We start from the raw sequence: 16,167 nt of genomic DNA, 5'->3' as shown, positions 1-16,167 counted from the left end.
TTTAATTTCTAAAAGTTATGAGAACACATCCCTAAAGAGAAATAAAGATTGATTTTATTATAACAGAGAATGCCCTCTATATAAACTTGCAGTCTTAAAAAACATTCCTGTCTACTTAATACGTCAAAAAGATGCAAGGAATGATTGTAAATGCTTTTTTTTGTGGATACTAGATTGTTGCTAGATGATTAAGTCAAAAGAAGCTGGATTGATTGTTTAAATTTAGCCTCAGGTAAAGTTCGACAGTGAGGCTGCAGACTGAGATGGAAGTACCGAGTCCAGACTGAACACGTGGCGGGTGGAGAATCATCTTAGCCTCTGTAGGTTGGACAGACTTTGAAAGTCCTTAGATGAGTTCTCTACGTATTTTTGAAAATGTGAGCTTAGTTATCAAAGATGAGAGGAAATGAACTCATTTCTGTTTTGATCAGCACATAGGATATTTATATAGAAATGGGGGAGAGAGACTGTCCATTTGTAAGATAAGATGTAAAGAGAGCACATGTGTTTATTTTTAATTCCGACAAACTGTGGTTTTGTACTGATTGGAGTGATACTTTACAGAAAAAGAACCAAGAAACTATAAAGACTTAAAACCCCTGTTTGATATTTATCTAACTGCCTTTTGTTTATTTAGTATGTCCAATGACTCTTCAGTAATTGGCCATGAATTAAATAGCCATAAACTGCTTCCATTATTACCTGCTTTGGATTGTGTAACAGGCACAGTGGCAGTCCTCTGTACTATTTTTCATTTTATTCCAGGATCCCAAGAACTAGAACTATTAGAAACAGTTACTTACTAATAAACCATTCTCCAGACTTCTGACACTGGAGCTCCGTCTGCTGGATAATTGCTTACCCCTAAGGCTACTTGGAGAGAAGGCAATGGCACCCCAACTCTAGTACTCTTGCCTGGAAAATCCCATGGATGGAGGAGCCTGGTGGGCTGCAGTCCATGGGGTCGCGAAGAGTCGGACACAACTGAGCAACTTTACTTTCACTTTTCACTTTTATGCACTGGAGAAGGAAATGGCAACCCACTCCAGTGTTCTTGCCTGGAGAATCCCAGGGATGGTGGGACCTGATGGGCTGCCATCTAATGGGGTCGCACAGAGTCGGACACGACTGAAGCGACGCAGCAGCAGCAGCAGCAAGGCTACTTGGTTCTGTGCTATGTTTTGTAGACACGATGCCAGTGGTGCCATGGTCTGTTTCTGCAGTTCTCTTGCCTATCATCCCTAAGGAGAAATAGCTCTTTTTTTATGGTCAGATCAGGTGGTTAGCAACTAAAATTTCATACCATTTGCAAAAATCTCTTCCATTTGTAGCGGTTATCCAGTTATTTATGTACAAAGAAACATTTATATAAAATACTTCAAGAAAGGAGCTTATTTTTTATTTCTTTAAAGAGGAACTCTAATTAAATGGAATCTGACATGAGGATCTTTGTTTCAAGAGGTTTTGTCCATTTCCTAAGCAAAAGCTGTATCATAGAGCTTTTGAAATGCACAGTGAATGTTTTGATATGATATGTATAATTTTACGTCAAGTATTTTAAAGATGACTTTTCTAAATGGAAGACCCTAATAGGAATCTACATGTACTAATGTTTGTTGGGTTAAACTGTAGATAATGAAATAATATTGAAATAATATTTATTATGTATAATTTTATAGAATTGTTTAAAGTATATTTTTGCTTTTCAGCAAACCATTCCTCAAGCTACTGCAGCAAAATATCCGCGGACCATTCATCCTGAAGGTAGTACCTCAGCTTCCAGGTCTCTTGGAACCAGATCAACTCACACCCAGTCTCTCACAAGCATTCAGTCCATAAAAGTGGTTGACTAAAATGAATATGTTCATGTAGAGGACTTTTAATTCTGGCTTTACCAAGAATTAGAAGTCTTTAGTTTTTAAAATTTCATATTCTTAGAACATTATGGATATATCATGTTCATTTTTTCAAAGTTACAAGAGACTTTTTCAAGCTGTACCATCCTTTGTAACTATATGTAGAATTATTTTAATGTTATTTTTTATTTAAGCAATTAAGTAAAATGTTTTTTTTAATTAAAAAAGAAACTGGACTTAATTTTTTTAATAGGGTCAACGTGTCACTGATTATATCAAAGTGCATAAATCCTGTTTTTGTAAAAGGCTAAATCATTTCCAGTGTTACCAAGTAAACTTTGAAAGAGAACTTGATTTTTAAAAATTATTTATACTAATAGAGACTAAGGTATTATTTGAAAATTTAAAAGATAAAAGCCAAGAATAATAATACCACAGAGTTTTTTTGTGACTTTAGTATATTAGTCCTCATTTTTCTAGGATTCTAACAATTAAAAATAGGGGAAATAGCAATACCTATGAGTAAAATTTTTAATGTTAAAAGAGGAAAAACATTTTACTAGCACAAAAACAGAGTCACCGAAACATCAAAAAGCGGTTTCCTAGTAGAAGGATTCTATTTCTCATGTTCTTTCTCACCTTGTTGAAACTCTGTACCTTTGAACCCTTTTTTGCTCTGAACATGCAGACATTGTCCTGTGGTGGTATAGCCCTGGACAATTCGGCGAGACTTGTCCTTCCACGCCTGGCAGAGACTTGTCCATGGCTGGACTAAAGGAAGAAGCCATCTGGACAAACAGATTTGGGAGAACAGAGACCAGGCTTCTGATGGTTTTACTGCTGGCTGACTGGGCTGTCTTGAGCCAGATACTTAATGGCAGGATCCTCACCTGTGAAGTAATGAGATCTACCTACCCCACCACTTTCCCAAAGTTCTTAGGCTTACATAAAAATGAGCAGATTCCAAAGAACTTGTATAGAGCCTAGGTTTCTGTATCTTTCATAGAAGTGGGTGGTTTCAGCCTCTTTCTGTCTGAACATGACCTAGCCCTGTGCTCTAATTTTACCACTGGAAATACAGTTTTTCTTACTGCCTCGTGTAGTAATAGGACTAGAGAATAAATGTGAGGTCAGTAAATATCCCATTTTCTAAAGGACACACCAAGGCTTTTTTGAACTATAAAAGCATCTGGCTGTGTCTTAAAGAGTGTTCACCAGGGAAACCCAGGAGAGTATTAGAGCCTTCTCACGCAATAGCATACGATCCTCCCTATACTTGCTGTGGGTTCTGGCTGACGACAGCCAGCTTCTGCTGTGGCAGGCGGCTCTTGGTCTCCAATGAGCACAAACCCACAGCACCTCCTCTCCCGCCGCCTGCACCACAGGCCTGTTCCTCCCAGGCCTTCCCTGCCCACCAGAGAGTCGAGACATCTGAAGTCTCTGCTCACCTGCAGCGTGGAGTCAGCACCCCACTGGGGCAAACATCCGTTCTTAACTTTCCAAACCCTGTATAAATTGTCCATCCTTGAGGTCAAACAGTCAGTTGTACTTGATACCAGGTGTTGGCCAGTTAGATAAATCACGCTGGTCTCAGCTCTCCCTCCTTCCCCATCTCACTTCCTTTTTCCTTCACTCCTGCTTCCCAGATTTCACTCCTGAGAAAAGCAGTTGCTCATTACTTTGGTCTTGGGCTCTGCTTTTTAAGGAACTTACATGACAGCTAGGGATGGTCTTCAGTATCAGAGCCGCAACCACATAGACAGACTAACGTCAATATTAAGAATACTGTAATTAAGAATATTATAAACATCTTTTAAAGCTTTAAACTCTAGAAATTGTATATTGTCTGCAGCACCAAGTAATTAGTATTAGCCCAATTCAACTGAAATTCAACAGTTAAAACACTTAAACAGTAAAAATATGTATTCATCTTTGTTTATGATTGCATAAAGAGGTGACCCAGATTTTGAAGCACGATCCGTGGAAACCGTGGTCTCAGGCGGCAACAATGCTCTAAACTTTTTAGCATCATGTGAACATCGTACCTGTTTAAAACCTGTTTTAAAAGTTAAATGTACCATTTACAATCAGCATGAGATGAAATGTAGAACTATAAATTCATGATATAATAACTGGAATTGCTCACGATTTTATTTCTGGCCTTACAGACTTAGAGTCAGAATTTGATAATGGAGAGCCTTAAGTTATAATGAATAGGTACACATAAGCTGATAGAAATCAATACTTGATTTCATATTTCAGAACTGTCTCAGATTACAGAAATAATGCATGGTCATTATGAAAAAAAATGAAAAGTACTGAATCACCTGTAACTACATCACCAAGAGATTAAAAAACATTGGTGTATATACCTCTGGTTTTAAGTAAAATATTATATTACATATAGGTGTTATTTAAAGGCAACAGCTACAAAATTTCCAAAGCAAGTTTCTCTTGTGGACTAGAAATCAACAGTTCATTTCAGTACTATAGATACGAGGTTAGGCATTTCACAGGCATGGCACCCTCCATCATCACTCAGCTTTACAGAAGAGACAGCCCTTTCCCCCAACCTATGGAGAAGGAAATGAAAGATCTGCGAACTTGAATATTAGACCAAAGGCTCACAGCTAATAAATTGCAAAACCATGTCTGTCTGTTCTAAAACCCTTGGTTTTTTTCATATACCATAATGTTCCCACCATCATAATTTTTAAAACATGATATACAAAATCGTAGATTATTCTATCACTAGATAAGCTATCAGGTATTGCATCAAATGACAGAAATGGGAAAATCGTATACAACTTGCTTTAAGCAAAACCAAAATTTTTTTGACTTCAGTGGTTGGAAAGTATAATAATACCATTTCATCATCTGTTAGAGAATCCTGTCACTGCCATCTTCATAGTTGAAAGGAAAATGAATACTTCTGCTGAAGAACTTGATGACATTTAAAGAACTGAATTTAAGAGGATTGAATACTGAATGGAAAATCATTTTAGTTTCATTTCTTTAGGCATTTATGAAACTGCACATTTCTTGGGCCTTGAGTCAGCTTCACTTTTAAATTGACGAATCTTTTCTGGAAAAAATCAGATAGCATGATTAATAGCTGACCTTTATTAAGCACTTGCTACAAGTCAGGCACTATCACTCAATCCCACAACGGCCCTTTGACACAGACGCTTTTCTAGTTAACAGTTGAGAACACTGGTGGAGTGAGTTCTCTAGAGAACTTGCTCAAAATCACACAGCCCATTATCTGTCGGAGTTGAGCTATAAGCTCACACAGTCTCACCTAGAGTGCATGCCCTCACCCACTGCAGTGGGCCGCCTCTGAGGGCTCTTGCAGACACTCTTTCAAAGAAACCAAATTCAAAGCATAGGGAACAACCCGGAGCTAGGAGGATAAGACCATGGAAGGTAGACATCATCCATGCACTATTCCTTTGTACCTGCCACTGCTTGAAACAATACTGGATTCGTAACCTGATGTGCTTTTATGTTCTCAGTTTCAGGTAAAACTACACCAGCGAAAATAATGGCAGATGTCCCTATATTCTGCTTAAATGATTATTACATGAATTATAAATAACACCTCTAACATGCTGATAAGGTTTCAAACCATCTTCCCTGACAGTACGGTCCCTGGTAGAGTGCTTTTTAGCTGTTAATCCCAGCTGGCAAAATAATAGCCCATGAGCTCTCTTTTCTCAACGCAGAGAGAACTTCTTCAAACACGCGAACCTGTAGAGGTCCCAAGAGGAAGAGGCATTCTGAGTAAGACCATTCGTAGCTGTGGGGCACTGTCCTGTAACTGCATGAGACGGTTCAGCTCTCTTGCCCACCTCCCATCCCACACCCACCGTGCCCCTCACAAAAGTTCTACACTTTTCAAATGCTCAGCTGGGGAATGACACTGAACCGTCAGGCTGACAGTGGGACCAGAGTGACTAAGTCACCAAAGGAGAAGCTGCGTGTTCAGACACCTAGCTGGCACTGCCGTGGCTCAGGGGAGCACATCTGCCAACTGTCCTCGACCATTTTAAGGGAGCAGCGGTTTCCACCTGTTTGTTGAAAAGTCTAACTCATCAGCTGGTTCTGGAAAGTCTGTGCGCACCAGCTCCTTGTCTAGGTGTTTGACCGGCGTGGCCTGTGTCGCCAGGGCCCCATGCAGCCAAATAAGCAGAGCCCTGTGGCCGTGTTTGCAGAAGCTCTCCTTTCCAGAGCCAAGCACAAAGGGCAGATGCTGACGCCTCCTTCCTGGGAACTCAGTTCTAACTCAGTTTCCACATGGCTGTGGTTGCAAGTTCATTCCCCCTCTGGCAGCTGTGAGATAGGAAGCCCAGTGCATGAAAGCCCTTCCTTCACTGGTTCTTCTAGGGGGCACCAGAGTTTGGAGTTCTTGTCACACACCTACTGTGCTTAACACGGATCAAAGCTGAGGAGAAGGGAGGGAAAATCTTAAAGCAACGTGGAGCTTTTTCTTCAGCGTTCAGATGGCCCTGGGATAGGCTGGCGCTTCTGGTTCAGCCAGTCTGGAGTGAGGATCCGCAGGTCAGTAAGCTCCCAGGTCCTGCTGCTGCAGCACATTAACCACAACCTGAGCAGCCAGCATGCACCCACCTGCCAGGCCAGCTTCCAGAAAGCTCCTCGGATGGAATCTGCAGCTCCTGGCCAGGCAGGACTCCACTGGGCACGTCTCAGTAGACTTTCTACCCCTAAGAGGTGTGGGGGAAGTGCTGGGTGTAGAGATGAGAAGCCATGGGCACTTCTGCCTACAGGTCACAGTTACAAACCCCTGCCAGATGCTGAGGAATGGGGGGCCCAAGCTCTGGGGAGGAAGTCGACTGTTAGACGGACAGGCATTTCAGGGGGAGCAAACTGTACCCATAAAGAATGTACCCCTAGGTGAATCCGGTGCCCCTCCTTATCCTGCTGCCTCCAGACTAATTTTTCTTAAATACCATAATCAACATGTCATTCCTTTGCTCAAACGCCCACCGATTCCTGGGCTTCCCTAATAGCTTAGTAAAGAATCCACCTGCAGTGCAGGAGGTCGAGGTTCAATTTCTGGGTCAGGAAGTTCTCCTGGAGAAAGAAATGGCAACCCACTCCAGTATGCTTGCCTGGGAAATCCCACGGACAGAGGCTACAGTCCATGGGGTCACAAGAGTCAGACATGACTGAACAACTAAGCCACCACCACCACTTCCTTCATGCCAGCTACAGTGTAACTGGATTGTGACTGTTACCATTGATACTGTCATGCCAACCTGATTATCAACTCCATCAAACACGCACCGCAACTGACAGAGCTGACGTATGGATCCCCTCACAGCACTAGACGCATTCTAGGCACCCTGTCATGTGTAAATGCAATACACCAAAACCTTTATCCTGACAGCAAGTACTCCGAAGGCATAATGCATTTCCAAATCAATTTTTTAGGTCGAGAGAAATTTCCAGAAGGCAATTCCATTTTTCTGAAGACTTTGCAGAACACTATATGACTAATTAGCAACAAGGAGAAATCTTAACAATACAAAAGAAATCTTTTTAGAAACTGTAATCAATATTCAACATTTTCAATGCATTATCTTCCTTTTTTTTCACATGAAAATGTATCCTTAGAATTAGCAATAAAAGTGCCATAATGTACTTGTATGTGGTGTAAGTGAACTGACTGCCTCTTGCCCACATGGCCTGGGCCATGCTGACCTGACCACTGCTCCTCGATGGCTCTAATCTGGGCGTCCGTAAAGTTCTGCAAACGGGCAGCCTCTGCCGCTCGTTGGCCTTCAGCTGACGTAACCAGGTGCCAGAGCAGACTGCGAATGTGCCTGGTCTCCGGGTTGTGAGCCTGCTTGATCTGGTAGAGCTGGTTGATGTATCCCTTCATGTTCTCGCTCTGCTCCTAGATTAAAAGGAACCATATCAGATGATTTCAGATGTTTTCTGCTGATTGCCTCATTTCAGAGTATATATGAATGTATTTTTTTCAGATGGAATCCATAAGGTGGTAACCAAGACTATGCTTTCAACATTAACTGGATTGATGTTTTTTGTCATCCAACATAGAGACAAATGTCTGAAACAAGCTGGGGTCTGTCTGACTCAGGAAGCGTGAGGGACTTTGCCACGCTGTGTCCCATGCCTCTACCCCAGCCTGCTTACCACTCCTAAGGAAACAGACGGGGATGCCTTGGCTATGGGAATGTCACCACAGCACATGCACCTTTAAATGCCTTACTTCCAGCCAGTATTGCTTTTTCTTCTTTGGGGTGTTTAATTTTCTCCTGTCAACATTTCCATGAGGCCCAGATAGGATATATTCTTTATGAAACCCCATAGTCGATGCTTCTATCCCTCCTGCTCTCTGATGACTGTGGGGAGAGTGAACGGGCACCCTGACTCTCAGGGCTGCAGAAGACAGGGCTCCTCCACGTTGTATGTAATACAGCTGCACAGTACATGACACAATCACGTATACAACACAACTGCACTCTATGTAGTACAATCACGTTGTGTGTAATACAACTGCACTGTACGTAATACAACCACATTGTGTGTAATACAACTGCACTCTATGTAATACAGTCACATTGTGTGTAATACAACTGCACTCTATGTAATACAATCACATTGTATGTAATACAACTGCACTGTGTGTAATACAATCACGTGTGTAATACAACTGCACGGTATGTAATACAATCACATTGTATGTAATACAATCACATTGTATGTAATACAACTGCACGGTATGTAATACAATCACGTGTGTAATACAGCTGCACGGTATGTAATACAATCACATGTGTAATACAACTGCACTCTATGTAATACAATCATGTGTGTAATACAACATGTATTACAGCACTGCAGCCAGGCTGTCCAACAGTACCATGCCTGGATTGAGTCTTGTTTTCTGACTTGTCAAAGTTCCTTTTGTCCCTTTTAAGAATACACACACACACAAGAAGATTCCACCAGAGTCCTACAGAATCCAACCAGAACAACTGGAGGAAATCACAAAGTGGAAGCAGAGGTCATGGTTCCCTACGACTGCACCTGCCGTGCATGTGCCATCAGGGCTCCAGACAAGCCTCCCTCCGGAGGGAGGGAATACGGGACTCCCAGGACACACAGCCCACCAAGAGGCCTCCTTCCCTCTTTTATGTACAGTGACTTCTATTTTTGTCTTTCTTTTTAATAAAAGTGAATCTTAGTGAAAGATATTCTGAACAGCAATCTGGAAGTCAATGCTGGGGCAGGAAGTGGACTAAAGGGGTGCGGGAACCTGGTTTTCAAAACCTACGAGAAGAAAGTGGGGGGGCTTGTGCCCCAGCCTCCAGCATGGACCAGCCTGCACCCTCACAGCATCAGTAAACTCCTCTGGAAGGTCCACAAAACTCGCGGGAAACTTGACCTGGGGCACGGCAAGACCTTTTTCTAGCATCTGGACGCTGGCATCTGAACAGACGCTGGGATAAGAATGGGAGGAATGACTGTGCCATAATTGTTTAAGGTTTTAGAATGCAGGGTCTTTTTCACCCCAGCCTTTCTCTACCTAAAAGAGGTAAGGGTGGGGGTGGCGGACTCCAACAAACAGGAGTGGGGGCTGCCCTGTTCCTTTTCTTGTCATCCCATCTCCTGAAAATGGGAAATCGAAGATGAAAACCCCAAACACCACCAGTTAAAGAGAAGGCTACAAAACGCCTCTGCTCTCAACTCTGCACTACAGCACTTTCATTTCTCTGGAAGCATGCCTGCTGTGTGCATTCCAGGACTGGGCTGTCCTTCAGGCTTCCACAGAAAGGGCCAGGGATTTGGAAAGCCCAGGTCTTTTTCAACAGGCTGTAAAAGCATTAATAGCTCATCCATAAAGCACTGCACTATTTGCGGGAATAACATAAGCCAGAACTGGTGGAAATTAAAATAGCATAAGCCAGATGTTAGGAAGCTCCCATTTGAACCATTGAATTTAATGATGATGATTAGGTGGTTAGGTAGATGAGTAAATGGATATGAGACAGAGAGGAAATTTCAATGGTTTCTCTAATTTTCTCATTAGGAACCATTTTATATTAGGTCAGGATATAAACTTAATAACAAAAAGTTTAAAATAATAAAATAACAATAAATAACTTTGGTTTAAAAAATGTTAAGGATATATATTAAAAAAAATAAGTCTTCCTCCAACTCCAGACTTCAGGATCCCAGTTGTCACCAGGGGTTAACAACTCTTAGCATTTTCTGTGGGTCTACATCACCAGCTATAGGCGTGCATTATTTATGATTTTCAAAGTTCATCTAATTCTCCAATCTTAAAGATTGGCAAGGAAAGAGGCCTTATTCTTCTGGTAGAAAAATGATTTATTCTCATCTAGGAGAAAGAATCTAAAAATGCTAACAGGAATTAAAAATAGAACCAGTGAATATTACTATTTTTGAAGAAAATGTGAAAACAACCATTTAAAAAACAAGCAAAAAGATGGAACCTGGGAAAGTCATCCTCAATTAAACATAGTGATGATCTAAGAAAGTGAGAGTGAGGCTAGACAAAGAGGGAGAGGAAAAAGAAGAGGGAATAGAAATCAGAGGAAAAAGAGCGATTAAACAGAATTCTAATTGTCAAGCGTTGTCAACTTTGTCAAGTTTGCTTTGTCTTAAAGGCAAATAAGAAAAGTCTGGGGAGGACAGAGTGGACTCTGAAATAATCCCAATGTACCAGGATTATTGAGCCAATTAAACAGTACTGTGAGCAAAAAGGCAAATCAGTGCATTCTGCCTTAAAAGGCCTTAAGGGGACATTTCTCAGCATTGGCAAATTAGACATCAATCCAGGCATGAGGTTCTTCAGGGGAAGAGGGACTAGGACCTAAATTCTGGCTCCAGCCTATTGGACCAGGGATTCAGTCTAGGACAGTGGAGGGTGGTTGTGGGTGGGGTGGGGGGGTGGGGGTGGGAATTCTATTGAGATGCTACATGAGTGGCAGCTATCGGAGGGAATACTGATGCAAGAAGGCAGAGGAATGTCCTGGAGACCAGTTTTTGTATTCTCAAGATGAATAAGGTTTGCATGACCATTGCAGAATACTTGAGTACTGAACAGCCAGCACAGTGGTATGTTGCAAACTGCAAAACTCTAAGTAGGAATAATACCTAATAAAAATATAAAGCAAAAGATTTGATTTTAACAACTTTTAACTTAGGATTCCTAAGGTATCTGAATAATCACTGGCTGCTATTTCAGCTCTTCTATCCCCACCTAACAAAAGCTTCACCATTTCTGTGCAGCACATAAAAATGTCAAACATTTGAGACGTGGATAGGACTGACCTTTACTAATGGTCACAATCATTTTCATTATTGGTTTCTTACTAGAATACATGTATCCTCAGTAGTATAGTTCATCAATGTATTTCTCTAAGATTGGCAGGGGTCACTCTGGCTCACTGCACTGGGAAGTCCTCAGCAAATAAATAATGTGATCACACACATTTCTCCTCCAAAAGCTAACTCCACCTGTGGCACAGACTTTAGCTAATATCCCATGCCTACTTCCCCCACCAAATTGCCTTTCCTCCTTTCTTCTAAAACAGATCTCCTGATTTTAGCTGGGCATTTGGCCACCCGAGTATTTCCGTATGTGAACTAAGTACTGGCCAGCGTCATGTAAATGAAGCAGCACATGCAACTTCTGGGAAGTATCCTTAAAGAGAAGAGGGGTGTCATTCCCCTTCCTTCCCTCCTCCTCCCCAAGTGGAATGCTGACATGATGCCAGGAGCCCAAAGAGCCACAGTAGATCAGCAAGTGAAGGCCATCTATTGAAGAGGCCATCTATTGAAGGAGTAATAAAACAGAAAAGGGATGAATTTTATTCAGAATAAATATCAATAATGGTAACACTAAAACAATGTAGAATTCAACTTCCTGGACTCCTATCCAGAGATTTTTCTATTCTATCATATCACCTTTAAACAAAGATGAGGGTTTGGAATCTTAACCAAATCATTCATGCATGCTCAGTTGCTCAGTCATGTTGGATCCTTAAAGACCCTATGGACTGTAACCTGCCAGTCTCTTCTGTCCATGGAGTTTTCCAGGCAAGAATATTGGAGTGGGTTGCCATGCCCTCCTCCAGGGGATCTTCCCAACGTAGGTATCAAACCCCCATCTCCTGTGTCTCCTGCATTGGCACGTGGATTCGTTACTACAGCGCCACCTGAGAAGCCCTTGGAATGAGCAATAAAGGATGTTTTAGACATAATTTGGGGGCATAAATCCTTGGAGCCCATATGGCGCCTCATACAAATTACAAATGGCATACCTTTGTCAAGGTGGGTATAGTTCAAGTTCCCCTAGATTTTGTGCAGTGCACAAGCCACACATCTATACTGTTTACCCAAGCAAAAGATGCTGGTTCTCATTTGCTTTCCAAAGGACCCGTGGAAAGTCTGCTCAGAGACCCTGAAGATGATTAAAATGAATGGTCAGAAAGAATCTCAGAAGGCACTTCCCTGGATGTCCTGAGGCTAGGACTCCCCGTCCCCAATGCAAAAGGCCTAGGTTTGATCCCTGGTCAGGGAACTGGATCCCACATGCCACACAAAGACCCAGAACAGCCAAATAAACAAATAAATATTTTTCCTTAAAAAAAAGAAGAAGAAAGAAAGAAAAGAAATAACCTCGGAAGAAGTTCCAACCTCAGAAACCCATGTTTCTATGCTTAGAGATCCAAAAACTTATCCTGATAAGTCTCTCATACGGCTGAGTATTTGTGAAATGCAACTCCCACCAATTCAAATGATTTGTCTGCTAGTCCAGACACTGAGACCCAGGTGAACCTGAAAATTAGAGCTGAAAGTAATCAGCTTCTAATCAAAAGAGATAGTAATGAAATTAAGAAGAACTTCATTCTGCAGGCATTTAGCAAGCATCTAATTGTATGCTCTCTAAATTCTGGCTTGTAAAGCCGTCTGAATCACCATAATTAGCCTATTTGGGAAAGGCAGCATTCTGAGAGCCAGAGGTTTCAAGCTCATAGGAAAACCTTTGCAGGGAGCATGGCTGGAGTAGAAATGCAGATACTTGTGCTGTTGAGGGTGCGTGGCCCTCTTGGGAGCTTTGTGACACCAAAGGCTGAGAGGACAGGGAAAGTCAACTTTACCCCAAAACTTGGCTCCTTCTTTTCCATCCAGTGTGTGCATGTGTTAGTCACTCAGTCGTGTCTGACTCTTTGTGACCCCATGGACTATAGCCTACCAGGCTCCACAGGATAGACCAGGCAAGAACACTGGAATGGATAGCCATTATCTTCCCGACCCAGGGATCGAACCCAGGTCACCTGCATTGCAGGCAGATTCTTTACCATTTGAGCTCTAGGGCCAGTCCAGACCTTCATTCAGTCTTAGAAACAGTCACTTATCTTTGGTAAAAATCATGGGAACAGGGAGAAAAGAGAGTTTTTATCATTAATTATATACATCCTGGATGCCAACTAGGCACCAGACCTGATGAGAAAAGAGGGGGGAGGAGAAAGGAAACCTGGAAAACAGATCATGAGGCCCAGGAAACTGTGGCTTTTGTTTTGAAAAGAGAATCGAGCTGTAGCAGAGACATGTTCACTGCAATATTCAATCCACTTGCGTTAGGGGCCCAACGTAAGTTCCCTGCCCAATGCTATGGATTCTCTACTCACCAGACTGCCCTGGAGGTGTTGTTAACGAAAAAGCAGAACAAAGCACAAAAAGAAAGCACGAGAAGCTACTAACGCTAAATGTTAATATCGGGCTGGACGAAAGTTCCTTTGGGTTTTCTGTAAGATATCGTGACAGAAGAACCTAATTGAACTCTTTGGCCAAACCAATACTAGCACTAAATGTTAATGGAAGTTAATGAGCCACCACTGGAATTTCACCTAAGTGATGGAAATATGGCTGGTTTTGTTTTCCTCCACAAACTGTAACAAACATGTTTTCCAAACTGTATTACTTTTATGTTCAGAAAAAGAAAACTGACATACAGAGACAAGCAAAATAACATTTCACCACTTCAGAATCCGCAAACATGAAATACGTGGTCCTGAAATGGACTAGGGAGGATGCAGGCTTGCAATGGGAATTAGGGATGCCCTGAGCTCATGACCAGTGAGGGTACAGATCTGGAAGGAAAAACTGCAACTTCTAGAAGTGCTGGGGAGCCAAGCAGCCAGTAGCTTTGGCTTTGATGCTCAGCCGTGCCTCTTACAATGGCCCTGATGTCATCAAAAACCTCCCAAGTCTTCTCTTAAAAACTGGGATAATTCCATCCACCTCACAGAAGAGATGCAAGAATTGAACAAAGATGTGATTGTGAGTGAGTGTGAGTACCTAGCAGAGCTGCCGCACAATGACTTCTTTATATCTTTTCAGGAAAGCTGGGGCCTAACAGGTGGTCACCCGAGCCCCTCCATGGTTGAGCCTGCAGAATTGCGTCACATGCAAGATATAAAGCTGGCCATCTTTAAAAACAAATATACAACACGGCTTAATGGTGCAAGCAACCCAAATGTCCACTCACGGATGAGCAAAAGGTGGTATATTTACAAGGGAAACTTCAGATCAGATCAGATCAGTCGCTCAGTCATGTCCAACTCTTTGCGACCCCATGAATCACAGCACGCCAGGCCTCCTTGTCCATCACCAACTCCCAGAGTTCACCCAGACTCATGTCCATCGAGTCAGTGATGCCATCCAGCCATCTCATCCTCTGTCGTCCCCTTCTCCTCCTGCCCCCAATCCCTCCCAGCATCAGAGTCTTTTCCAATGAGTCAACTCTTCGCATGAGGTGGCCAAAGTATTGGAGTTTCAGCTTCAGCATCAGTCCTTCCAAAGAAATCCCAGGGCTGATCTCCTTCAGAATGGACTGGTTGGATCTCCTTGCAGTCCAAGGGACTCTCAAGAGTCTTCTCCAACACCACAGTTCTAAAGCATCAATTCTTCGGTGCTCAGCTTTCTTCACAGTCCAACTCTCACATCCATACATGACCACAGGAAGAACCATAGCCTTGACTAGACAAACCTTTGTCGGCAAACTAATGTCTCTGGTTTTGAATATGCTATCTAGGTTGGTCATAACTTTCCTTCCAAGGAGGAAGCATCTTTTAATTTCATGGCTGCAGTCACCATCTGCAGTGATTTTGGAGCCCAGAAAAATAAAGTCTGACACTGTTTCCACTGTTTCCTCATCGATTTCCCATGAAGTGATGGGACCGGATGCCATGATCTTCATTTTCTGAATGTTGAGCTTTAAGCCAACTTTTTCACTCTCCTCTTTCACTTTCACCAAGAGGCTTTTTAGTTCCTCTTCACTTTCTGCCATAAGGGTGGTGTCATCTGCATATCTGAGGTTATTGATATTTCTCCCAACAATCTTGATTCCAGCTTGTGTTTCTTCCAGTCCAGCGTTTCTCATGATGTACTCTGCATATAAGTTAAATAAACAAGGTGACAATATACAGCCTTGACGTACTCCTTTTCCTATTTGGAACCAGTCTGTTGTTCCATGTCCAGTTCTAACTGTTGCTTCCTGACCTGCATACAAATTTCTCAAGAGGCAGAGTCGACCCTAAAAAGTAAGGAAATTCTGATACATGTTGCAACTTGGTTGAGCCTTGAGTACACAGTCACAAAAGGGACTATATCATATGATTCCACCTAGATGAGGTGCCCAGAGCCATCAAATTCAGAGACAGGAGGTAGAATGGGGCTAGGAGAGGAAGAAATGAATGTTATAGTTTATAGAGTTTCAGTTTTGTAAGATGAAAACGTTCTGGAGGTTGGCTATATAACAAAGTGAATATTCTTAACACTACAGAACTGGACATTTAAAAATGGTGAATGGGGACTTCCCTGGTGGTCTGGTGATTAAGATTCCATGCTACCAATGCAGGGAGTGTAGGTTCGATCCCTGTTCAGGGAACTAAGATCTGACATGCTGCACAGAGAGGCCAATAAATAGCTAAATAATTTTTTTTAATAAAATAAGAAAATCAAAATGGTTAAGATGTACATCTTATATTGAATATATTTTACAATTAAAATATCTAAATAAATTTAAAAAGCAAGTTTAGACACATATAAATTTATTCATTGTAGTTCTGTTTATAATAGCAAAGGGTTAAGAACAATTTGAGCTTCCCAGATAATGCTAGTGGTAAAGAACTCGCCTGCCAATGCAGGAGTCATAGGAGATATGAGTTCAGTCTCTGAGTGGATCGGGAAGATGCCCTGAGGAGGGTATGGCAACCCACTCTAGTAC

The 16,167-nt window shown here is 42.0% G+C and overlaps 2 protein-coding genes across 8 annotated transcripts in view; one reads left to right on the top strand and one right to left on the bottom strand.

Annotated features, from left to right (window-relative positions):
- POC5 (POC5 centriolar protein) overlaps positions 1-3,994 on the top strand; it is a 32,906-nt gene extending 28,912 nt beyond the window's left edge. For 5 of the 7 annotated variants that reach the window (XM_027552906.1, XM_027552905.1, XM_027552908.1 and 2 more), the window contains one exon: positions 1,710-3,994. In XM_027552906.1, coding sequence (XP_027408707.1) covers positions 1,710-1,853 — 144 coding nt within the window. In that variant the 3' untranslated portion in view covers positions 1,854-3,994. The remainder of the gene's footprint in view (positions 1-1,709) is intronic. The other 2 variants (XM_027552909.1, XM_027552907.1) reach the window with 2 other exon arrangements.
- Positions 3,995-4,097: 103 nt separating this feature from the next.
- The window catches only part of ANKDD1B (ankyrin repeat and death domain containing 1B), a 74,581-nt gene continuing 62,511 nt past the window's right edge, over positions 4,098-16,167 (bottom strand). Inside the window, 5 exon segments of the mRNA XM_027552745.1 lie at positions 4,098-4,941; positions 5,315-5,383; positions 5,907-6,078; positions 7,561-7,776; positions 9,241-9,346. Of these exon segments, the coding sequence (XP_027408546.1) occupies positions 4,880-4,941; positions 5,315-5,383; positions 5,907-6,078; positions 7,561-7,776; positions 9,241-9,346 (625 nt within the window). The 3' untranslated portion in view covers positions 4,098-4,879.

This window comes from Bos indicus x Bos taurus, chromosome 10 (assembly GCF_003369695.1).
Source record: "Bos indicus x Bos taurus breed Angus x Brahman F1 hybrid chromosome 10, Bos_hybrid_MaternalHap_v2.0, whole genome shotgun sequence".
Lineage (NCBI taxonomy): Eukaryota > Metazoa > Chordata > Mammalia > Artiodactyla > Bovidae > Bos > Bos indicus x Bos taurus.
The sequence above is the reverse complement of the archived record's forward strand: the minus strand, read 5'-3'. Positions and strand labels throughout refer to the sequence as shown.